Source organism: Rhipicephalus microplus, chromosome X (assembly GCF_043290135.1).
Source record: "Rhipicephalus microplus isolate Deutch F79 chromosome X, USDA_Rmic, whole genome shotgun sequence".
Taxonomy (NCBI): Eukaryota; Metazoa; Arthropoda; class Arachnida; order Ixodida; family Ixodidae; genus Rhipicephalus; species Rhipicephalus microplus.
This window is the reverse complement of record NC_134710.1, coordinates 69,940,406-69,963,568: the sequence shown is the minus strand read 5'-3', so window position 1 is coordinate 69,963,568 and position 23,163 is coordinate 69,940,406. Positions and strand designations below refer to the sequence as shown.

Sequence of the window (23,163 nt, the reverse complement as noted above, 5' to 3'; positions counted from 1 at the left end):
TATCTCGCTATTCGTGATCGGTGGCTAAGTTCGCCGATGCAGGACATGGTCCCGAAAATAGGTTGGGAAACACCGGGAAAGAGCGACGCGCTTCAATTGTAGAGTCCGCGTTGCCGGAAAGAAGCCGTACAAGTATCGTCGGGATGGGGTCGCAGAAACGGTAGAACCGGAAAGAGTGGCCAGCGGCACATCGTTTTCCAATTTACACGAGGGCCCTAAATATAGCCTCTCTTTGTTTTTGTTTTCTTTCCTTCCCTCGATAGCAGGTAACGCCGGATGCGTGATAGTTGACGCGAAAGGTATGGCGCTACATGTTGAGCGCCGTACACACTCAAAAGAAAAGAAAAAAAAAGCAGCCTCTGACTTGCAACGCGTGTATATGATCCTATAAAGAAATGCGTGAACTCTTTTTGGAGATCGTTGTATTGTGGACAAGAGTGCTCAACTATTTTTCATCTGATTTAACACTGATTATTTCACAATAAATTTAGTTAAATCAGCTGAATACCCTCTGCTCACACAAACCGCATTAAATTATACAGTATGCCAAAGAAGTTGCGGTAACGTCGTCGAACTCCCTTCGCGCACCGCGCAATCAGAAATATATCCGCAGATGAGCAAGCTCCTTGATCACGATGGACCTCTGGATTTTCTTGTTGACTGAGTCAACCTTTCACTGCGGAGGAAACATTCAGTTTTCACGGCACTTTGACGCATATGTCAATGTATCCGTCTGAACGTATGCAACAACATGTTTTTTTTTTTTTTTTTGCGCGGCCAACTGGCATTACCAGTTGGCCTCGCATGCCACTCAAATTATGATTTTTCTTCTCTGAGCATCCCGTTTGGATTCGATTTCAGTATGTGGCTCAGTCGTTATTACAGGCTATGAACTTGAGTGACACAGAATTCTCACCAGATGCTGAAAAGTCATTCCTCGAATAAACACTCATATAGACCAGGACGCTGAATGAGACACTTCCTCGTCTTCCAAGAAATCACGTATAGTTACGTAGAGACGCTTCGTGCATGCAAGCGCTTCCATGAAACACTTCAATCGTGGTTCAGAAAGCGCCCATGTTTTAACAGTTTCCGCGAGTAACGGCACGTGGTTCCACAGTATACTCTCGATCGACGACGTTAAAAACATTTATGCAAGTAGCGTCCGTTCACACATTACCCCCCCCCCCCCCCCCTCAATAAATGAATCCTAGCTCAGCTAGCGCCTACATATGTACCACATTTTCGTCACTCGCCAGTTAAATTTTCAACGACAGGTGACTTGAGCATGCATTTCGTTGTGTGTGAGTACATTGGCTAACAGGCAAAATTCTTGGCGATAGCGTTCCAAGGAAGAGCCCTTACGCCACAGGCCGCACACTGCACTTCCTTCCGCTGCACGCGGCTGCTGCAGGACATTGATAAACCAGAGGAAGCGCCTAACCACGGGCACGTGGACTGAAAACGTCTCAAGCGGAGGTCGTCACCTTGTGCGCGCGAGGTTAGAATCCCCTGAAAATCACGCTTGAAAACTTGACGAGCGTAAGAGGGCGCAAGAGCGTGGACAGTCTATTCCGCGAAGGGCGGATCGTATGGAGGGGCGATTTTAGGACTGTGCCATTCGGGCGAAACAGAGGCGCACATATTATTATAGGAAAGGGGGGGGGGGGGGGGCATTACGAGAAGCGGCGTCTACATTGCAGGCGGTAGCCGCAAGCGGGACAACGACCAGCCCGACAGCGCAACGATTCCATAGACAGCCTAAACTGTGTGCGTATGTGATGGGACTGTCGGCACCGATGTGTGCTATGGCTCGTAGGCGTAAACGGGTGATACATCCAAGAGGTATAGACTGAAGCGCTGGATCGTTTATGCCATCGTCTATTTACTCAAGCCCTTCAATACGTGCCTTCTGACTGGGGCCACTTGTCGGGATATGGGATATCATTAAGTGCACAAGCGGCGCGACCATTTTCTTGTACCCCGGCTCTTAAAGGGATACTTAAGGCAACTATTAAGTCGACGTTGTTTGTTGAAATAGCAGTCCAGAAACATCGTAGTGTTATACTTTTGTGGCAAGGAAGGGCTTATTTCGAAATAAATCTCCTTTTAGTGGTTCCAATAGGGTTAGCGCACTTCATATTGCCCGCCTCATGAAGCGGACCATCTCACGTCACTGTTGCCGTGCGCAACGTTGTCCGGCTTTACTGCGCGTGGCCGCCGACACTAGTAGCAGCAGAACGAAAGCAGCGGGAGCCACAGAAGCAACAACGGCCATTGATCAATTTCCTGCTATTGGCTCCGAGATGGCAGACGTGTTTTGGTTTAAATGGGCCCTGCTGCTGCGGACACTAGTAGCAGCAGAACGAAAGCAGCGGGAGCCACAGAAGCAACAACGGCCATTGATCAATTTCCTGCCATTGGCTCCGAGATGGCAGACGTGTTTTGGTTTAAATGGGCCCTGCTATAGATAGCACGACCTGTCCAGTGTAACCACGCGAAAATTGAATTTTCGAACCACTCGCGCCATTCCTCATAGTAACTTCGGGCGGTTCTTCTTTTCATGAGTCAAACAGAAAGGAACAACCAGCATTTCACTGTGTCTCTTAATACATAGAAGGTTCTTTATTTAGTGCAGCTAGATCGATTACTAGTGATTAATTGTAGGCGGTTCGTCTGATGTCATCGGGATCATTTTGAGAATATCCTACTGTGGCGCACCTTTTCTAGTGCATTTACCTTAATTTCTCTGTAAGTAGGGCACTGCTGTTGATAATATTGTCGTTTTAGATGTTGCCATACATTGAGCTTTCACTCTGACGTAAATTGTTATTTGACTTTAGCGAATCTTGGACACGTACGATACACCATGGGTGCTGTATTATACGAACGGAGACGAAGATAATATAGAGAGGTTCATGAGGGGAAGAAAAGACGTTTATTTGTGCAGCCCATAAGGGCAAAGAGATTCCTAAAATTCCCTAGAGGGGACACTGGCGCTGCAATCGTTCATTCACCATGGTAATTACGAGTATGACATGGATTTGCCTAGTCCTCGTGCTTGATCACCAGACGGCGAACGCACTTGTGGCTTTGTTTATTGCTGTGTTTTGGTTTTGTTTAGAAGGAAAGAACGAACTATCTTTTACTTCGTGATCCGATTCGAAGTGGTAGGCTTTAAAAATTAGGGTGCTGAGGTGCAACAGCTGAACATTTGCCGACTGTTGTTTCGCGACAAACTGCTTCGAACCACGCGAAGCCAGAACGAAAGTAAAGTACGAAGACTAGGCAAATCTATGTACTACCCATAATTCCCATGCTCGCTGAATCGCTAAGCGTTGCATCTTCCATAGACACTAGCGCCAAAGTTGCCTCTAGGGTATACATACATTTAGGGAACTATGCATAAGAGAGCGCAGATCGAGACGGAGAGAGAGAGAGGCAACGCTGCAGTGACGGAAGAGGCCCGACCTTTTCCGGCACTCCCTCGAGAGGTTATACGCCCGTCGAGCAATCACTAGTGACGCGCACGCGGCCGCGTCGGGTACGTAGTACGTGCGTACACTACGCGCGTCGTGGCCAGCGCACGTCCGGAAGGCCATCGCGGCCCACTTCCCTCGCCGGATCCCCCTCGGCCTTGGCGCGTTTCCTCCCGATGTGCAGAAAGCATCACGGGCTTCGCTAATTGGGCCCCTTATTAGTGTTCGCCGAAGACCGTACAAGAGGGTTCTCATCCTGCCGAGGCCGAAAGCAACTTGCGCCGAACCACGGCGAGTGCCAAGACGAGAAGGAAGGCCCTTGGCGGCGGCTTCATTCAGTTTTCGCGCGAGCCATCGTGTCTCGATGTTGCGAAACACGCGGTCTGCGACCGCGCGTAGCCTGTGCACGCACAAGACGCCTGCTGCACATCCGCCGCTCTCGACAATTAGCTCTCTCGACCGGCGCCTGTTCTCCCGCTCAATGACGGCGAGCATGCACGTGACTCGCTTTATTCAATTAACACGAGAGATTGTTAAGCGACGGCGACATTATTCCTCCCATCATCGCCTTCGTCCGTCGGGGGCAAGCAGACGCTCTCGCCAGAGCGGTGGCGTTCGTTGCATAAATATGAGGCGCACGTTTGTTCCGTTCACGCTCGCATTTGCGATCGATCCTTTGAAAATAGACTTGTATATGCTCAACGCTCGCACAATTCAGGGACGAAGTAACAACAAAGCGCCGTTTCGCCTGATGAAAAGTAACTAACAAATTCAATATGACATGGCAGTATTCAGGTTGGCCGTTATTTCTTTTATGCTTGCTTCTCCCTTGCGAACTCCTTTCAAGGTTTGTTCTTCTTGTTTATTATTATTACTTTCTGAACAAGCAGGAAAGTGAACACTCTAGGCTGAACGTACATTGATTTCCTAACACTTCGTAACCGAGTGAATAATGCGGGACGGGCTGATTGCAAGACCAGAAAAGCGATGTGTGACTCCAAGAATGTGTAATATTCACAATGAACAGTAATTTATATCGTGGGACGGAACATAAAACAGTGATCATGTGATAAATGAGCAATTGGTGCAATGAAGTGTTTGTGTTCAAAACGAGAATGAAAATGTTATAACATTAAGAATGGGCAATAAAAAAAGAGCTGTGAAAAATCACATTTGCACAGGCATAGCGAATCATAGAGGCAACAAAATCACAGATGGCACATACTTTGCCAGCAAATGCGTTCACAAAAAAAAAAATGAAGGAACATCATTTCACCATTTAACCAGCCACTACACAAAAGGCACCACAAATACAAATGTAGGACAAAGAAAAGCGAAAAAGGCCGAGTTCCTGATGAAAGGTAACACTTCAGGAATAAATTAGTGAACTTTCACTGGTTTTGTGAACATGTATTTGATGAATGGGACATGACAAGTGTTACGTAAGCCTGAAAGCAATATATGACAGTGTTTCAATGTATTCATCAACAAAATGCCATAAACTAACCACAACGTCATAAGAGAGGATTGGGGGCATATCTATTCCTATTACAAATTAACACAAAAATGGCCAAGACAAAAGACTGGTGAAAAATGCCTTCACAAAAACAAACCAAAGAAAGAGCACTGGTAGCAGAACTTCAGCTAAAATGGTTACAGCTGGTAACATTTCGCAGGTGTCCTTCGGGGTCTTTACATTGCGTATGTCACTTGGGGTCAGATGGGTATCTGGCCCCAAGTGACATACAGCGTGACTCGGAACGGAATGAATCTTCGATCTGTATCACGGCCCGCTTCCAGTCACCAATAGCGCTCCTGTTGTCTCTTCGCGAGTGCAGAAACATGGCTCGCGCGTGGCTGCAGGGAGCCTCTGTTTCCGCGAACATCCGACAAGCCGTGACACCACGTCCATGTTCCCCGGGCGTCGGTTTTTCCCAATCAGCCCCTTCTCGATTACCGACGTTCACGAAGCAGCAACGAAATAATGCTCCCTACCCGGTTCGTCATTCCACGGCTGTCTTTTCCTACACTGAAAGGAAGCAACGTACCATGACATCACCTCGGAACGGAAGAGTTAATCCTCTCTCTCTCTCTCTCTCTCTCTCTCTCTCTCTCTCTCTCTCTCTCATACTAACGCCTCACATCATTCACCATTGCAAGATGCGCATGAAGACGGCTACGGCAGTCGAGTGTGCGTCTCTTTTATTACATGCTGGTGTGCCTGTGAACGTTTTATGCTTCACAGCCCACCGATCAGTAATCTATTTTGTGACCCCGTGCGAAATCGGCGATGCAACAGCGAAAAGGACTGCGGCACATGAAGATGCGGACATGTTCGACTCAGCATGCGTACACCGCCATCTGCTCCTGAATCGCAGTTTGCAAAAGAGGCGCATTAAGTGAAGCTTTCCACTAAGCACAAGTGTGCGTTCCTCTCACCTTCAATGCCTTCACGGAGAAAGTTAGTCGAGTAATAAGGGAGGACAGGCGAGGAACACGACGCACATTCCGCGCAAGCGCTCAACGCGTCCGGGTCAATGGAAGCGGCCGAGCAGAGCAACCAGGCGTTGCGACATTGTTTTTTCCCTTTTCATTTATTTACTTATAGTAACCGGGCAGCGCGTCCGCGCGGTTCACAGTCGCAGCTGGCGACAGTCTTTCTCACGGGAGTCGCGTTCCAAAACTTGGCAAGCGGTATGAAGCGCTCGCAACGACAAGCGAGCTCGGCGACTCGGGCAAAACGGCGACTGCGTGCCGTATATCGCGCGCACGTCGGCTCGCCGAATGTCGGCGAGAGACCTCGAAACTGGGCGCACGTGCGCGGTTCGCAACGCGAAGTTACACACGCGCCGCCAACGCTGTATACTGCATGCGCATAAAAGCAAGCGAACCTATAATTACCTGCTGTCGCAACGTGAAACTGCGAGGATTCGCTTTCGTAAGTTTCTGCTGCTGGGTACACATCGATCAGCGCAACCGGAGAGATTGTACGCTCCTCCGTTTATTTCTCGCACTGTTGCTATAGTACTGACATCAGGCATGAAAAAGAAAACACGCATATCGGCTGACTGATCGCTTCCAAACGTACGCGGCGTGCTGTAAACGCAAATAGAAAATAGAGGTACGCGCCAGGCCTCTCGGCGAAAGCGACGTCATGTGGAACCTCGCGTTGCATTTTGTCTTTTCTTTGCAATCGTCGTTGTCCGTATGCGAACGAGCTGCGGACGCTCGCTGTTCTCGGTCGCCCAGTTGGGCCGCGTCCCTGAAGCAAGGTCACAAAAGTACAGCGCGCTTCGGCAAGAAATGACCGCGCTTGTCATGTGAACTTAACGCACCGATCGATGCAGAAAGGGAACGTATCTACAGTGCACGCATTACGTACACTGCTTCCATTTTTGCAAAAAAAAAAAAATAAAATAAATTCGTCGCACTTCTGAAGTATATAGACGGATATTTTTCTCCCAGATTGCACACTGTCATAATGCCAAAACAAATGTTTCTTTTGGAACACAGATAGAAGAAGCTACGTGCAATATACGTACGTCTTTCTAAATACCCAAATAGCTATGTTTAAAGCGATGTCACGCTGCTACAGACGGTTACTGACGTAAAAACCAGCAATGAAGCACATGTACTGAACGAACAACACATTGACAGAGAACGCCCGAACGAAATTGAACTTTTCTTTGGGATGCGCAACACCATACAGCCACACGCGCACTGGGGTGAATATATATAAGGGAGTTAATACGCCGGTCAGCGCCTATGACTGCCCTGAGCCTGACGAGCCTCCAGGAACAATATGCGACTGATGAACATCGTCTATACTTTCCTTCTATCGCACCGTCTGTGTACGTTCCTCACAGCCACACAGGCGCTCTTCCGAGGCTTTTCCCAAGCTACCACACCACGTGGGGACAGGTGTGCGCTCGTGGCAATCTTTCCTGGCATCTGCGTCGCGAAGGAGCCCGAGAGTAGGAGAAAAAAGCAACGACACAAAAGTGGTGGGTGCAAGTATGCAGCTTGCCGTTATGACGGCGACCTGGCGCGCCCTTTTTGTGTAGCCCGGCCCGCGGCGGGCTGTTTACATCGCGCGGTTTTTCCGCGAGTGCGGGCAAGCCGCATGACTCGCAGCCTGTGCAATGCAAAACTACTAAACGACTATAGTATACGCTCATATACTACGCCACGGCCGCGCAACTGAGACTCTCGTGTGTAAAGCCGACGCTCGGTAAAAACACAACGCAGCGCGTCTATATTGTAACTAGCGAGTGCACAGACGCACGCACAAGGTTTATTTTTAGCCGCGCGAAATGACGCTATATGAGAAGAGCCATGGAGTTTCATACAATAATACCTAGAGTGGAATCTGGCGCTAGTGTCTACGCGGGCTCCTTTAGCGGCGCATGTAGCCACATGGGAATGATGGGAAGTACAGGCTTCGGATCTGCTTCGGATGGATCACCTTCTTGAGATTCGCGACGCTTCTTTTCCGAGTATAAAACAAAATAATTTGAAGTTATGATAAATTGAAAGTTGCTTCATTTTTTTTTGTACGCAAACTTTGCTGCAAACAGTTCTTGTGACTAGGCGGTAGAAGTGAAACCTGGAAAAATTTAACCACAAGGGTATGCACTGCTCTGCCATCGCGTTCCAGATCTGGCCTTAAAATGTAATGAATTATTCTTTACAACATTTCAAAACAAACAATCATGATTTGCCCTCGAAAGTATGCAATATCTATTTATAGAAGTAAAAACACAGTGTGAAGTGAGAAACACTTAACGTTTTGTCTCCTGCGATTCCAGGTGCGTCTGTTCAAGTGGTCTGCCCCCAACGCACCTCTCGTTTTGTTGTGAAGTCGAGTCACAGAAGCGTGCATCGTGCGTCTACTTCGCGTCGCCGTCGTTTTGCAGTTGATTTCAACGAGTTCTGGCAAGACGCACTATATATATAACAACAAACGTGAACTCAATGTAATATTCTGCAGTGGCATGGGACGCTACATCTATGCGCAGCGGTGAGTGGACGACGCTTCGCTTAAATTGCAAAACACGACTTCTAGAGCTGCAGCGTTGCAGTAAATTGAGAGGCCTAAGCAGTTTTCAGCTTCTTTGAACTACAAAGGCGCAGCTTCAGCCCTTTTAACCCTCGCCACTACCCCCTCTACGCAAATAACGAAACTGAAACAGCAGAAAAAGATCCATAGACAGTTCACTGGCTAACGCGATCCAATCTGAAGCCTGTACTTCTCATAATTCCCACGAGGGCACACGATCGCAGCGCCAAATTCCTATCTAGGTATTATATAGTATGAAACTCTATGGAGAAGAGCCGATCGCCGCGGAGCTGTCTCCTCACACACACACACTCACGCAGATGCTACCTACGGTGAGGAAAAAGTTAGAGAAGTTATTAAACCATACAGACTTCTGAGCGAATCATCATCGAGTTATTTCGAGTTCAAATTTTATCGTAAAACACACATGACGGCGTATTAAGCAGAAGTTTGTCCGGCTGCCGTCTACTTTATATATATAGAATACGGCCACCTTCGACAAAGGTGTAGTGAAAGTAATTACGAAACTGAAACCATATGGGCAAATTAACGTACTATACCGCTGTTCTCCAAACATGCATGCCGAATTCTGGTCTGTCTTTGTAACGTACCACACGGAAGGCTTTCTTTAGAATTCAGGCACCGTGAAAACTTGTAAGAGGCCCTGGTACGCACTAAAATAGTCTTGAACCCATATTTAAACGAAGTTTTAAGCTATAAATGTTCTCAAGCATAGGCGTCCGCAGGGCTAAGTCAAAGTATGGGGCAGATTTTGCACGCCCCTTCTTAGGAGCCTAGAGTGGGCTGAAGGGGGGCTCATGACTACCCCCTTGCACACGCCTGTTTCCAAGATAGTTTTATCCAATTGTGATCGATGGCGGACAGCTGTCCTTTATCAATGTCGTAGCTACTAGTGAAGATCTGAAATGTGTGCAATCGTGTACTGACGGGGATTCACGTTGTAGAGTATCAGCACGATAGACAAGGCGTAAACATGTTGCCTTCTTGTCGGCTACTTGACGGGTACGTGACGGAGGGTCTTTAAGTGCTCAACATATCACACAGAGCATTGCACGTATCACTGGCAATAATCTTTGTTGAGTTCCTCCACACCGAAGCTTTTACATTTCCAGAGCGAAAGACGCCACAAATGGGGCTCTTTGGATCGAATTCGCTCATGGTGCTTTATGTAGGTAGTTGGGAGTTTCTCTTATTGACTTAGTGACGCAAACGCAACCAAGCATCGTTTAAGCTACATGATACAAGTTGTGGTCGAGGGGTCAATTTTCAACACAATGGTTCAAGCTGAGTAAACTGAGCTATTGAATCTGTCTCTGCTTTGGTGACCAACACCGATCGATAAGTCTGAACAAGGCTGAGCCAATATGTGTGCAGTTTTCGAGGCTAAAGATGGAGTCGATGATTACGGATCCAACAGCCGCTCAGCCACGTATCATGGAGCTGCGATCGGTAAGAGACTGTTTCCAGAAGACGTTTCGGCCGAGGTCACGAAAACTGCCGGATTCTGGACTTCTGTGTAACAGCGCCAATGTGCGGAGTTTGACTTTTCGGGGATGGGCGCCACGCACGACGAATAGGTACACGTTACACTAAGAACGAAAATTGAGCCCTCTGACGTGCGCAGCAGCGTAAGCAGTGCCTCTAGATTACGTCATAGAGGACGCTGGGAAGCGTATATGGCGCGCACGCGCATGAGAATGCACATGTGCGCACTTTGTTTATTTTCCTCGTATGCTTTGCGCATGGTGTTCTCGGTTTAATAACGCCAACGTTGATGAGATTTATCATATCAAACTGTACATGCAAGCTCTGCCTATTCGCCAATCGCGCATGCGAAGGATCAACAGCCAAACGGATCTGTCTGTGCGTATACCTACTCTATTGTGCTGGAACTTCCGTGGTCGAATTTTCCAAAGAGGTGGTATTGCCACCGATAGCGCAACAACTCGACGTCTTCCGGGTCGCGGACGCTATACAATACACCGGCTCGGACAACTCGTTGTGAAAGGCGCTGCAAAAAGCGAAGCGTCGGTTGCGAGGCTCCAGTCGATGACGGACGCGAGGAAAAACCCGAGCGGGTGATGGAATGTGGCATGCCCCCCACCCCCGTCCCCCCCTTTTTTTTACTTCTTTTGCCCCGAATTTGGAAGCTGTCACTCAAACTCAGACGCGCAAATATTCGGCCGTGCAGAGAACCGAGTAGAAATGGGCAGACACGCCAAACCGAGAACAGAAAAAGACTCAGGCGGCGCTAGCAGAAGTGAACTGGCCGACCCGAATTTATACGACCATGAGGTGCGCACGAGAATGGAAAATGACCCCTTTTTTATCTTACACATTACGCGTCCTTGCGATATTTCGCTCCGCTGTTTGCAACGCTGGAGCAGCTTCAGTATACGCGACAATATACATCTTTCTCTCCCGCCTCGACTCGCCTCACGCTTCACACCTCACAGGGTTGCAATGTCGACTATTTCCGGTCTTCTCACAAGAAGGAAAGACAACGGGGCTGTGTAGTACTCTTAAAAACGCGGCCGCACGTAACGAAAGGGGGAATACCCGCCTCGTTACCCGACAACGCGCAAGCATGAATGAGAAAAAAAGAGGGAGAGAGAGAACAGGTCGACTCGTTCTCTCGAGTTACGACCCTCCTGTCGCACTCTCCGGGCGGTCTGTGAATGCGCTGCCCCGCAGCGAACAAAGACGTGACAAGAATGGCGCGAGTAATACGCTCGGCTATACATCAGTGAAGACTGCGAACGCGGCCAGCAGCTGTCGGCGTCTGCCTACAAGCAGAGGTGCGAAACGTAGCGCTGCTGCGACACCGTCACCGCACGACTGAAAAAGGAGAGTGTGAGTGCTAAGGGATGTGTCGCGCTGCCTACGCGCTTCAATCGCGCGCGCTGGGTGAGAAGCATGGAACTTGTGCAGAGCGTCAACATCTTCTCCCACAAAATATGTTGAAGAAAGAGAGAAAGAAAAAAGAAAAGAAAAAAAAGAAAAGAAAGGAAGAAAAGAAAGAAAACAAAGAGAGAAAGAAAGAAAGAAAGAAAGGTTTCAGTGACAATGGAAATTTTACGTGGAGGAAATAACAGAACTCACTCACTATTAAGGCGGTTTGCCACACACGCATACTGCACTTTTTTTTTTACTCCACACGATAGCAACACTTTTGTTCACTGATGCATTGTTCATAGTCAGACAGAATACACGTTTTTTTTTTTCTTTTTCTGGCAATCAAGGCGATCCACCACGGGAAAACCTTAAAACACCCCGTGGGCTGATTTAATGAGTTCTGCACACCAGGTGCAAGCGAACCATGGCGCTGTATCAGCCATCGAGCGTCTGCAATGGCGATGTCTGACATAAATGTATACGTACACACTGATAGTTACAGTTGTAGTTTAATGCAGCTACTGAAATAGGAAGTTCGCAGGAATAATAAAATCGGATCGCACCAAATATGGTAAACCGGAGATCGTTGTGAGGAGCCTAAGGTGAAGCGTTCCTAAGGTGAAGCGTTCGATCGATGCTGATCGCAGCGCTTCAATAGGCGTGGTCTTTGGAAGCTCTGAGCAGGTCGAAGAATGGTTTAAACAATTGATAGGCGTGGTCGATGTCAAGATGCCGTGCACGGCTCGTTACTTATCAGTCACAGCTGGAAGACAATGGTCCCCGAATCTTCTTGGCGATTATGAACGTCGGTGTGCAGAGTACACAAACCGGTATAGGTGGTCCTCACAATGCCTATCATTGTCCCCAGGCTAAGGACAGCATACGAGTTCTTCGCTAACTGAGACACGACATGAAATAAAGTAGCACGAAGGGTACTCATCTAAACATTCATTGTTCCCTTCGGCGCTGCCACCACGGTGCTCTAATGCTGGCCCGAAAGCCACAGGTTCGACCTTGACCGTAGCGGTCACATTTCGATAGAGGCAGGAAATACTAGAGGCTCACGTTCTGAAGTTAGCAGGTCCCCATTAAGAAACCCCAGGACGTCAAAATTCCCGGAGCGCTCCACTACCACGTGCCTCGTAATCGTATCATGCTTTAGGGACATAAAACCCAAGATATTAGGGAAGTTTCGAATAGCGCACCACGTGCCCTAGCAGTGCGGTCACTGCGACTGTGCATGCGTCGTAACGCGAGCCGCTGTTCGCATTCGCGGCCCGCCCGCAGAAAATTCGAAATTGCGTGCGGCGATCGCGGCCCGCGAGGTTCGCGAAGTGCTGTGTGTAGCTTCCGTGCATTTGGGTTTGCGGTCGGGGCGAAAGTCCCTAGACTTTTCCCTGGGGGGAGCAAACGCTATTCTAAAATTCATATGGCGCCCGCTACTATAAAGCAACGCCCGAAACGACTGCGAACGTTGTTCTAAACCTCCCTATTAATTATTAGTATTCCTAGCGGAGAGGGAACTAAAAAAAAACAATAATTATAAAAACGTCTGAAAATACCATCACGTTCTCAATATATTATTAGCAGAAGTTCGACCGACCAGTTGAAGACCACTTTCGCATAGCTTTCTTTCGCATAGCTTTTCGTTCCTAAGAATTTACTGGCCAGCACTATCGCTATCACATCGGTCACTTTCACCATAGGCCGGCGTCCGTACTCAAGGTGGCTGCTTTACACTATTTGACTGCAACGTGAGAGAAGCTTCGCGAAATCCGAGGACTGAATATTATAACTTAACGAGTCGAGTCAGGACTCGACTGTCCACGTCGCAAACGACGAATACCGTAGTTTTCCATGCGTATAGTCCATGGGAGAACGGGGGACCGAATCGAGAATAGAGAAGCATTAACTATACAGCAAAGGCCAATAACAGAAAGCGCTTTATGAAAGAACTTTCTGGATTTGGTGCCTAAGTTGAACAGATTCAGGTTACGCAACATCACGATTGGCTCGTATTTAGGTACACAAATAATTATGAGTATGTGTGTGTGTGTCCGTGTGAGGGCGTGCGTGCGTGTGCATTGATTTAAGGAGACCCTTCCACCCTGAGGCCCCCAAACAAAACATTTGCTACATCGACTGCTTGTTATGTAAAATCTACGAAAGTATTCTTCAAGTCTATTCGCAACTGGCTAGCTACCTTCGCTATGCCCAGCGTCAGGATCCACTCAATTCTTGTCTAGCGTAAGAGGCTTTCGTGAATTCGGGACCTGCTCTTACGAACAAAAACGGCGTAAGAACTTTTTTTTCCTCCTTAATATAGGAGCCGTTGACTATGGATGGCACAAGCAGAGACAAGACGCCTGCAGGGCCACTTGCACGAAGAGCTTCACTCATCCAAGAGCTTAATTATTCGCACCCAAGTCGTATGCTGACCATTTCCCGTATGCACGAAAACATCTGACGCTAAATATTTTCGTAGGAGAATAATTGAACCGACCCGGTTGTAAGGCATATAATTAGTGAAGCCGGCTGACTAATGGGGAAATGCACTAATGAAAGGGAGGTTTCGTGAGTATGGCCCCATAGATAACACTATGGATACATGGTGAACAAAATAAAGAAGGGGGTGGAAATGGAAGAAGGCATGCCTTATTCCTTCCCCCTCCGTATTTCTTTGTTTGGCGCTATGTAGCCATTCTGTTACGGTCGGTATGAAACGACTAGTCCAACAGAAAATACTTCTGAAAGCAACTTATTGCGTGACAAAAGAGTTTTCGCGAAGCTCTGGAGGCTTGACAAAGAAACGCTGATCTTCCTGCAATTACTCGCCGTGAATATTTTTTTATTAGCAAAATGCTTCAAGCAAGCTGTTACTTGGGATTTCAACGATAGCGCGACAAAAAAAAACTAAAGCAGCGCTACGCAGTGCAGCGACCAGAAAGCAGGTGAAATTCGATAAAGAGCGCCTATTTTTCGGCTTTCATTATCCTCTTTACAAGGGGGTTGGTCGGGCGGGCAGCACATAACAAAATGCTGCTCTCTGTAGATGCGTAAACAACACCGCTGGCCGGCATCAGCGGCTTGCGTGACCATGGCCTCACATAATTTCGGACAAAGAGGAGGAAAACAAATAAAGAGGCGGGTTTGGACACCCGCTATTTCAGGGCGTGTCCCGACGCACACGCTACTAGTGACATTATTACGAGTCATGACAGAAACGTACGCGCCAGCACGGTGATTAACTAAAGCCGACAGACTAGCTATAGACCGAAAAAACAAATACATTGTACCAAAAGCACTCCCTCTTTTTCCCACCAAAAAGATAATACACTGCTTCACAAGGCTACTATATGAAACAATTTTTAGTGTCAATACTAGAGTGGACACTGATAGTAAAACACCTAAAATTAAAAATACCTAACACTAAAATAACTAAGGTGCATGAAGTGCACGAAGTGCAGCTCACCACCCTTGACGGTCTCTCAGAGAGACAGATAAGATCGTTGATAAGATGAACTGAAAGATATATATCTAGTTTTCTAACCTTCACTGGGAAACGTAAGGAAAGAAAAAAAGAAAAACTAAACAAAACAAAAACGCGACAGAGAGAGCCATCGACACACACACACACGAACCTAACGAATGGTTAAAGTGTAGAAGACTCTCTACCCTCCCCCCTCCCGCCTTGAACAAAATTTCTGGCTGCGACTTGACAGTTTGAACGTCCCGGTGTTTTAAGATAAATTTATCAATAAGCTATTCGGCGCGTGCTAAGAAGTGCGCAGAGACATCCTGCGGGGGCTGTAGCGAGAACTGAGAAAGTGTTCAATGATTTCCTCGCGGTCGCAATGATCACAAACAGCACTTATATTCTGAGGCTATTCGTAATTGACACACCAACCAAAAACGGCTGTCTAAGATCGGTCAAATCCAGATAGAAAGGGTCTTGGAGTTGGAGACGGAGAGACAGGTCTTGGCGGTGAAGAACTCTTTAATGACGTGCTTCTGGTCCATTCGTCTAACGAAACCTGCGATGACCTCACTCAGCTTCTCTTTGCAAGTTTTTGTTTTAGTTTCTTTCCCCAAAATAACTGAACCTTCGGACAACATAGGTGCCCGAATTCGCGTAGATTATATATACAAACGCCACCTTCAGTCAAACCGAAAATCACCGACATTCCGAGGGCAACGGAAGGTTACAGCCACAGGTATTAGCGAGATACCAGTTACAGAGGCTTCACGCTTATACCTTTGCAGAATTGCACGCAGCAAGTCCGACATGCGCGCGTGTGCTAATGCAGCCTGAACTGAGGGAGCGGTGGAATAGTTTTGGAACAAAAGTATACGGAGTGTAGACCACGACTAGGGAACGAGAACACCGACGGCAAGTACCCGCTCTATGTGTCGTATCTGTGCCGTCTACGATCTTTAAGCTGAAGACCCCTCGCTCTGGTGCCACCACGACGTCCCGCCGGAAAGAATCATCTCGCGTGAGCACTGCGACAACTATGCATCATGATTACAATACGCATGCCTTAGCAGCAGCAGAAATTAACAGTTGTGTTTTGTGCTACACGTGTATCGTACACTGCTGGAATGAACTAGTGTATGCGTAAGAAGCGCATAGCAAACAATAATTATGAATTCATTAATTTACTTAACTGAACTCCAGTCTTCCACAACTCTCGGGTCCAGTACTTTCGGTAAACTAGGCAAAAATTCTCCGGGGCAGCAGGGCGCTCTCAGCGGTAAGGTAGTGTTTTAGAATTGTGCATGCCATGCAGGCTCATACCTTAGCAGGCCACGTAGTGTCAATTGATGGAGCACCACAAAGAGAAAGGGGGAATAAAGAGGAGGGGCGAGGTCAACCAGACAAGCGTACTATTTGCTACCCCACACTGGAAAGAGAGAGAAAGAGCGAGCCCTGCACCCACGCACAGAAGGACTGCAATCAGGCACTACTGGCATTCTGCATCATTAGCCGATGAGCTGCAGGGTCCAAATATTTCCGTTTCAGATAACGCTCTTCAACAGTCCGGTTGGTTTAGTGCGGTCAGTAAAGAAGTGCCTGGACGTCGCAAACCTGCATATAGCCCTCTTAGGCGTATCGGCCATTCTAAGATTCAATTGAGCAGAACCAGTTGGTTACAAAGTTGTGTGGTTTTGCATCTGGACAGTGCTCAGCGCGCTGTGCCAAGTCAATAAGGCGTACTGCCTTGTTGACTTCTCCAGTTTTATATTTATCGCCCTGGTGTCGCCATCAAATACGTGAGCTTTTGTGATCCCGGCCTGAAATATATGCGGCCGCCACGACCTGGAATCGAACAAGGGACGTGTTCAGAAGTTTATAAGAGACAAAGTTACAGAACTCTAAGCACCACGAGATAACTCTTCAATCCACACAAAATGCTGGAGACATTTTTCCTACTAGTTTCACTGCTCTCTGAAATTCTGACTGAAACAAAAAGCAACAAAAAATGCTTTTGCGTAAGAAAGGTTTTTCATGCTCTAGAGAAGTGCGATGGGGAGACGATCGCAGAGCGGTGATTGACGACCGCGAGTCGCCCTTACAAAGAAAATAAATAATGCGGGTATGCATTCGTACTACATTACTCGTGCTTTACGTGGTTTTCGGTTCTGCGTTTAAAAAAATCACTCCGTTTATGTAAGTAACGGCGTTCACTCTCGCACAAATCTATCAGCATTAGTTTACGCCTAGTACTCAATGCTCCACATGGCGCTAGTCCTGCATCTGGCCTGATACTGAAGTAGACACAGCACTTTTCATGGAATACGGACGTTGTACTTGCTTCGGTTTATATGATCATTTTTTTTTTCTAAACAGCGCCACTTTTGTGGCTACGTAAAGCGCTGATATGCGTGCATTTATTCTCCAGTGACCAGTGCCATCACCGGTCGCCTTCTCCTTCGAACTTTCCACGTCATGAACGTCCCGCTGATTAAGCAGACCCATTCCGACATAGAAAACAAACATTATGCACACGGTTTTCCCGATCTCGTCCTTGTGCCGCCATCCCCACGGCCCAGGCACCAATAAACTCTAAAAGCCAGACCGCAGGCCCGATAAGAGGCTCGGAAACAAACACTGCACAGAAAGCCGCGTCGCGTCTCGCGGGACGGGGATTCCGGATCGAGAAATGTTTTGGGCGCTTTCCAGCAACCGCGCGCGGCTCCTCCTGCGAGACTTGACAGTACACCCCTCATGACCGCGTGCAAGCAAAGCAATTACCCGATGAAGCGCTGCAAACACGTGCGGTGAGAGATATTGAGAGGGGAGAAAGGAGAAAAACGCTCAGCATGCTCGTCCGTCGCGCAAGCGCGTCGAGACCCAGAAAAATAAAAACGTGGCGCCGGTGCTTTCGCTCGCAGACCTGGTGGGAGACAAGCAGGAATTCGCCCGGCGGCAGGCGCCCGTTTCGGTTCGGTGAATGAACTCCTCGCCGCCGGCGTGACAGGCCGGTAGCCGGGGCGCCCAGCGCATCCGTCATTCGCGCGCCTGCCTCAGTTTTTTACAACATTAATGCCGCTGGTCAAGGTCGGCTCGGCTGGCACACAAAACCGTAGCCTCGCGTACGGATCCCGCTGTGGACGGCGGGGCTCGTCTACCCGTACGTGCATCCTTCCGCCGTTTGCCCCCTTTGTATACTCCTGGCTGTGCTACCGGCCTCGCTCGCTTCCCAGCGAAATCGTGCTAGCCGTAAACAAAATTAAGCGCAGCTATGCCATCGAGCTCTCACGCAGAGTGGACTGAATAAAAAATTGCCTTTGACTGCAGGAGCGATGTCATTTTCGAACAGCGTACATGGAGGAACAAAGCGCATACGTGACCTGACATATCCCAGATATACGCTATACTGCTAACATTCACACGCAGCGCGTAAACTGGAGTATAAACACTTGACAGGTGAACACGAAGCGTTTACTGCAATCTCGGACGTGCGTCTGGTTAAATTCCCTTTTATTTATCTCTCTCGTTACTGCACACTAGCTCGAGAACAACCGAGACAGATGGAAAATAATGCAAAATAAATCTCATAATTCAGGAGAGGAAGCGTCCGGCACGCACCGGTGGCCGCGTTGGGATCACACCGGTCCAAACACGTCCACCTGTGGCACGCCGGTCTCATTCACGCACTCGATCACAGCACTCACCTCTCCTTGGTGACGAAAGTGAAGTGGGTCGGCAGCGAGGGTAGCTGGTCGCACATGATGCGCCGCAGTTCGTCCGCACTGATAGCACTACTCTCGAGAACCACGGCTCCCAGCACCGTGGGCTGGCACTTGGTCGAGGCCGGCACATCGCTGAAATACTGAATCCCGACCACGACTCGGATGTCGGGAAACTTTTCGCCGCTCATGCTCGCACTCGGGCTCGACGACGACGACGGGGCGCTGTCACATGCCAGCCGCGCGCTCTGGTAAACGTGCGAGAGAGGAAGCGTGTCAGGGCGATGCATTCAACCCCGCGCTCGTTTCGATTGAATCATTCGGAGTCGCGAACAGCAGCCGACGGCGACAAACACTCCCGGATGAAGACGGACGTCAGTGAGAGCGGCGCGCCGCCACGGGCTGCTGATAGGGCCGCCCCCGGCGGCCGGCAGGCGAAGCTGGGGCGCTGCCGGCGCCTACTGTCCCACTCACGGTCTTCGAGTGCACCATCCCGCGTCTGCCGCCGTCGCTATCGGGCATTTCGCGACCCGTTGATCGGCGCCGGCTACATGAATTCGCGGCACGCTGATCGCTGGCGCTTACCACACGCTATATCGGAGCACTTTCACTACCGTAGCCACTTTTTTCTCTTTGTGTCTCGCGCGGAGGACGGTAACTCCCTGCTGTAAACGGCAACTTCGAGCAAACTTCTACGATACCGCAGTTTCAGTCATTAAATACACCAGGAAGTACACGAATATTGGCGTTTTCCTATTCAACATGCTTTGTCGTAATTGCTCCCAGAATTCACACTGCCTTAGGTAACTCGCAATCTAGAGAAACTGATCTTGCTATATTTTGTATATCATCGAAGATTATCTTATCGGTTCCATTTGGGACGTTAAACCGCACCTATCAACGAATAAATGGGATCAATTCACGTGATGCATTTTGCACGTACCACTATCCATAATTCCGGACTTTTTCGCCACATTTTCATTGTCTGTTTTCTCGAGGCGAAGAAGCGTCTTCTGCAGTGTTAAAGTACTAGACATTTCTGTTAAAATGCTATGACAAGGCACTAAAAAGGTAATAATAATAATAATAATAATAATAATAATAATAATAATAATAATAATAATAATAATAATAATAATAATAATTGGCGTTTTACGTCCCACAACTATGATTTGATTATGAAAGACGCCGCAGTGGAGGGCGCCGTAGCGGAGGCTTCGTAGAAAAAAAGCAGCAACAAGTTATTGATGTCCTCGTGGTACAGCATTCTTTTAAAATGGACAAATGACAAACACATAGAAAAAAGATGGTACACAGTGCTGGACAAATACAGGTTGTTCTAGTTAACTGGCGCTAAGTGTATACTTTTTAACTTCGCGCATTATTAGGAAAAAATGGAAGAAAATTAAGCATGGCACCCGTATTAGTATTGATAAATTTTTTTGAGGTTGCTGAACAGACGTTAAAATATTTTGTAATAAATATTTTTCGCAAAAGTAATTATTTTATTGTTTAGCTATTTAGCAGTCTTTGTTAATTACTCAAGTTATCGAATCGATAGTTTTCTTTGCATGGACGAAATATTCGGGTGCTTAAGGAGAAGCGCTGCAACTTTTGCGTTGAATATTTTAGATATTCTTTTAATTAAAATGTTAATTAAGTAATACTTTTCTTATTATTCGGCTTGGAGGATCGGAAGAAGGTATCCTGACATGCTACGTATGGCTCAGTACAATACCGGGCCAATTTGACACTTGCCGCACTAGCATTTGCTCTTGTTAGTACTATAGAGGCACAAGCTGGGTGAAATAACTTGTGTATACCGCCATTTCTTCGTTGTTTGCTGTTGCCAGCTGCCTTCAATGTTACTTTCCTCGCGAGTTTCTCAAGCACGAACACCACAAATCTGTTACGTGCCAGCAAGACACATTTAAACCATACTGATATATGTTAGGTACACACTCCAACACGTTACATTATGTCGATCCTCTGAGGAGTATCCTCGATTCACGATAATAACCACCGGCATTGCTTTCGCTTCCTTAGTATACACCACGCTTGCCTGTTAAGAACGTTATGTTAGGTGAATAGAGCACGGGACCTTAATGTACCGCTTGTTTAGTCTTGATGGACGGAAACGTAAGCAAGCCAGAGGGCGATTGTTGCTGCATACGCAAAATGTACCCCTCAGGGTGAAATTGCTTTTATATGTCAGCCGACAAAAGAAGGGTAACTATTTACAACGAACGTATATAAGTAACAATACGCCAAAAGTCATCACCAAAAACCAACTTACCCGTTTTTATGACAGTGGACAATCTTAAGTATTACTCATTATGCGGCATAAAACTTTCTCGGCTGCGGTGCATGCACTCCTCGCTATTTGTCATGGCGGTACTAGCGAATGTTCTGTAATGCTCGCTAAGTGTTCGAAATTCCTCAGCTTCATTATGATTTCATCGAGAACATGCCAAAGCCGTGTTACGTGACCAAACGTGATGAAAGACACTGAGTGGTAGAACCCATTGCTCAAATGACCCATCTAATGTACCGTACTAATATGGTTATTGCCATAATTAATTTCAGACAATTAGCCCTGGCTCAGTCAATATTGCTTTATGTTAAATAAGAGGCCAGGGTTCGATTCCCTTGGTCATGGTCACACAAGACAGATAGGCAATGCGAAGACGCTCGTGTTACAACCTTCAAGCGCGCGCTGAAGAATCCCGCCAGTAGTGGGCATTCAAAGCCCGCTGCTACGACTCCCATCAAAAGCCAGATCCTTACGTTCGGACGCTAAATAACTTTAGTTTTGTAACAATTCAACGAGATACAGTGCGTCCAGTCAATCTTTTCACTTACTCTGCACAACAGGGTGACACAGTCGAAAGATGAAAAAGGTTGTGGCCCACGAGCAGCTCCAAAACGCGGTGACGATGGCCGTGGGAAACATAAGGACTGTATGCGCTTCTTACTTTCTTCGCAACGATAATGAGTTTTCTTGCTTGAGCCGGTTCGCACTGAATTGACAGTGAGAGAGCGAAAAGCATACAGCTGAGATACGATATATTGATGGTGCTTTGGAGAGTGTGCCTCGAACGTCTATAATCTGTGCCCCCCGCACGATTCGTTTGAACATGAAACACATCAAATCCTGCGAAGACCGTTTAGAGTGAGACTTTACAAAAAATTATCTTGGCTGGTCAGTCTTATCAGGTCAATAGAGACAAGTCATCCTTGTCGGCTATCAGTCCCGATAAATCAGTTTCACTATGTGTATACCTGAGTATATGTACCTGATAGAAGCAGTCGTTCGTTTACACAGATAGGAAGGGGGACTCGTCGGCCCACTTCTGGTGAAGAGACTACACAATACCATTATTTTAAAATTGCGTCCAATTATAAATTCGTTAACTTTTTTGCAATGTTGCTGGAACCTTGCTATGATACCGTTGGCACTGTTTGTTCGGCTTTTATGAATAGAGAAAATAATGTTACTTTTCCTGTGGTTACTTTTTTTAAGTAACCACAGAATGCCCCTCTGGTGTGTAAAATTGTATCAAGTAAGATACTTTTGACGGTCCGTTTCTGTTTGACCCAAACTTAATGAAACCAGCAGATAATTAAGTGAAATACAGCATAGAAGACGTTAATTGTACTGCTTTAATTATATTGCATTAATTGAAATATAGACGCGAAGAATACAAAGTGGACTAAAAGGCAACTCGCCACCAGCAGAGACTGAATCTGCAACCTTCGGATCTGGATACATGGATGGCTCTACCATCCCATACCAGCTACACTGGCGTGCCACCTTCATCCAATCGTGACACATTAATCTCCTTTTAAGCTTGTTTAAGGTCCAGAGCTTGTTTCGGTGTCAGGTGTCGTGCAGCTATATCAAGACACAATCGGCTAATTGATGGGCAGTATTCTGAGACTCAAAGGTTACAATGCCTTTCATCGGCACCTCATCGCTGATAACAACTTGTGAGGGAGAAATGCTGCCCCATATGCGATTGAAAAGAGACTCAACGCTGGGTTTCGGTGGCTACTAAGTCACTGTGGTATCTCCCGCAACAACCTCACAGACGAAGCTGCCAGAAAAGCACACGCATAAAGAAACCTTGTTTTTATACCTTTATCAAGTACTGTCGTGGCTCAAAAGCTGGTGCAAAGCACGACACAACAGTTGTGGCAAACGTCAAAATTGACACACCATCAATTGTATGCTCTCGAGTGTCGGCTCACCTCTACGACTGCGTCTACTACCTGGTCTTTTCTGATAAAAAAACGTAGTGTTGTGCAGTGGGCGTCTGGATGTGGCATTCACTAACAACTCTTAATTTAAGATTTAGATGGCCGACAACGTCAAGTACAGCGACTATGCCGTCGATGAAAATATTGTGTTGTTGCCTCACTTACGCGAACGAGATGCCTCTCCTCCGTACTGCTCTAAATCACTTGGACGGAAGCGCTTTCACTGTCTAGAATATGTTGGGACCATATTGGGCA

General features: G+C 47.4%; 1 protein-coding gene across 2 annotated transcripts in view; it reads right to left on the bottom strand.

Annotated features, from left to right (window-relative positions):
• The window catches only part of LOC119175926 (uncharacterized), a 134,763-nt gene that overhangs the window by 82,285 nt on the left and 29,315 nt on the right, over positions 1-23,163 (bottom strand). Inside the window, exon 1 of one of the 2 annotated variants that reach the window (XM_037426966.2) lies at positions 18,634-19,042. The exons of the other annotated variant lie outside the window; for it this stretch is intronic. Coding sequence (XP_037282863.2) covers positions 18,634-18,938 — 305 coding nt within the window. The 5' untranslated portion in view covers positions 18,939-19,042. Of the gene's footprint in view, positions 1-18,633; positions 19,043-23,163 lie in introns of those variants that run through there. 2 annotated transcript variants of the gene reach the window in all.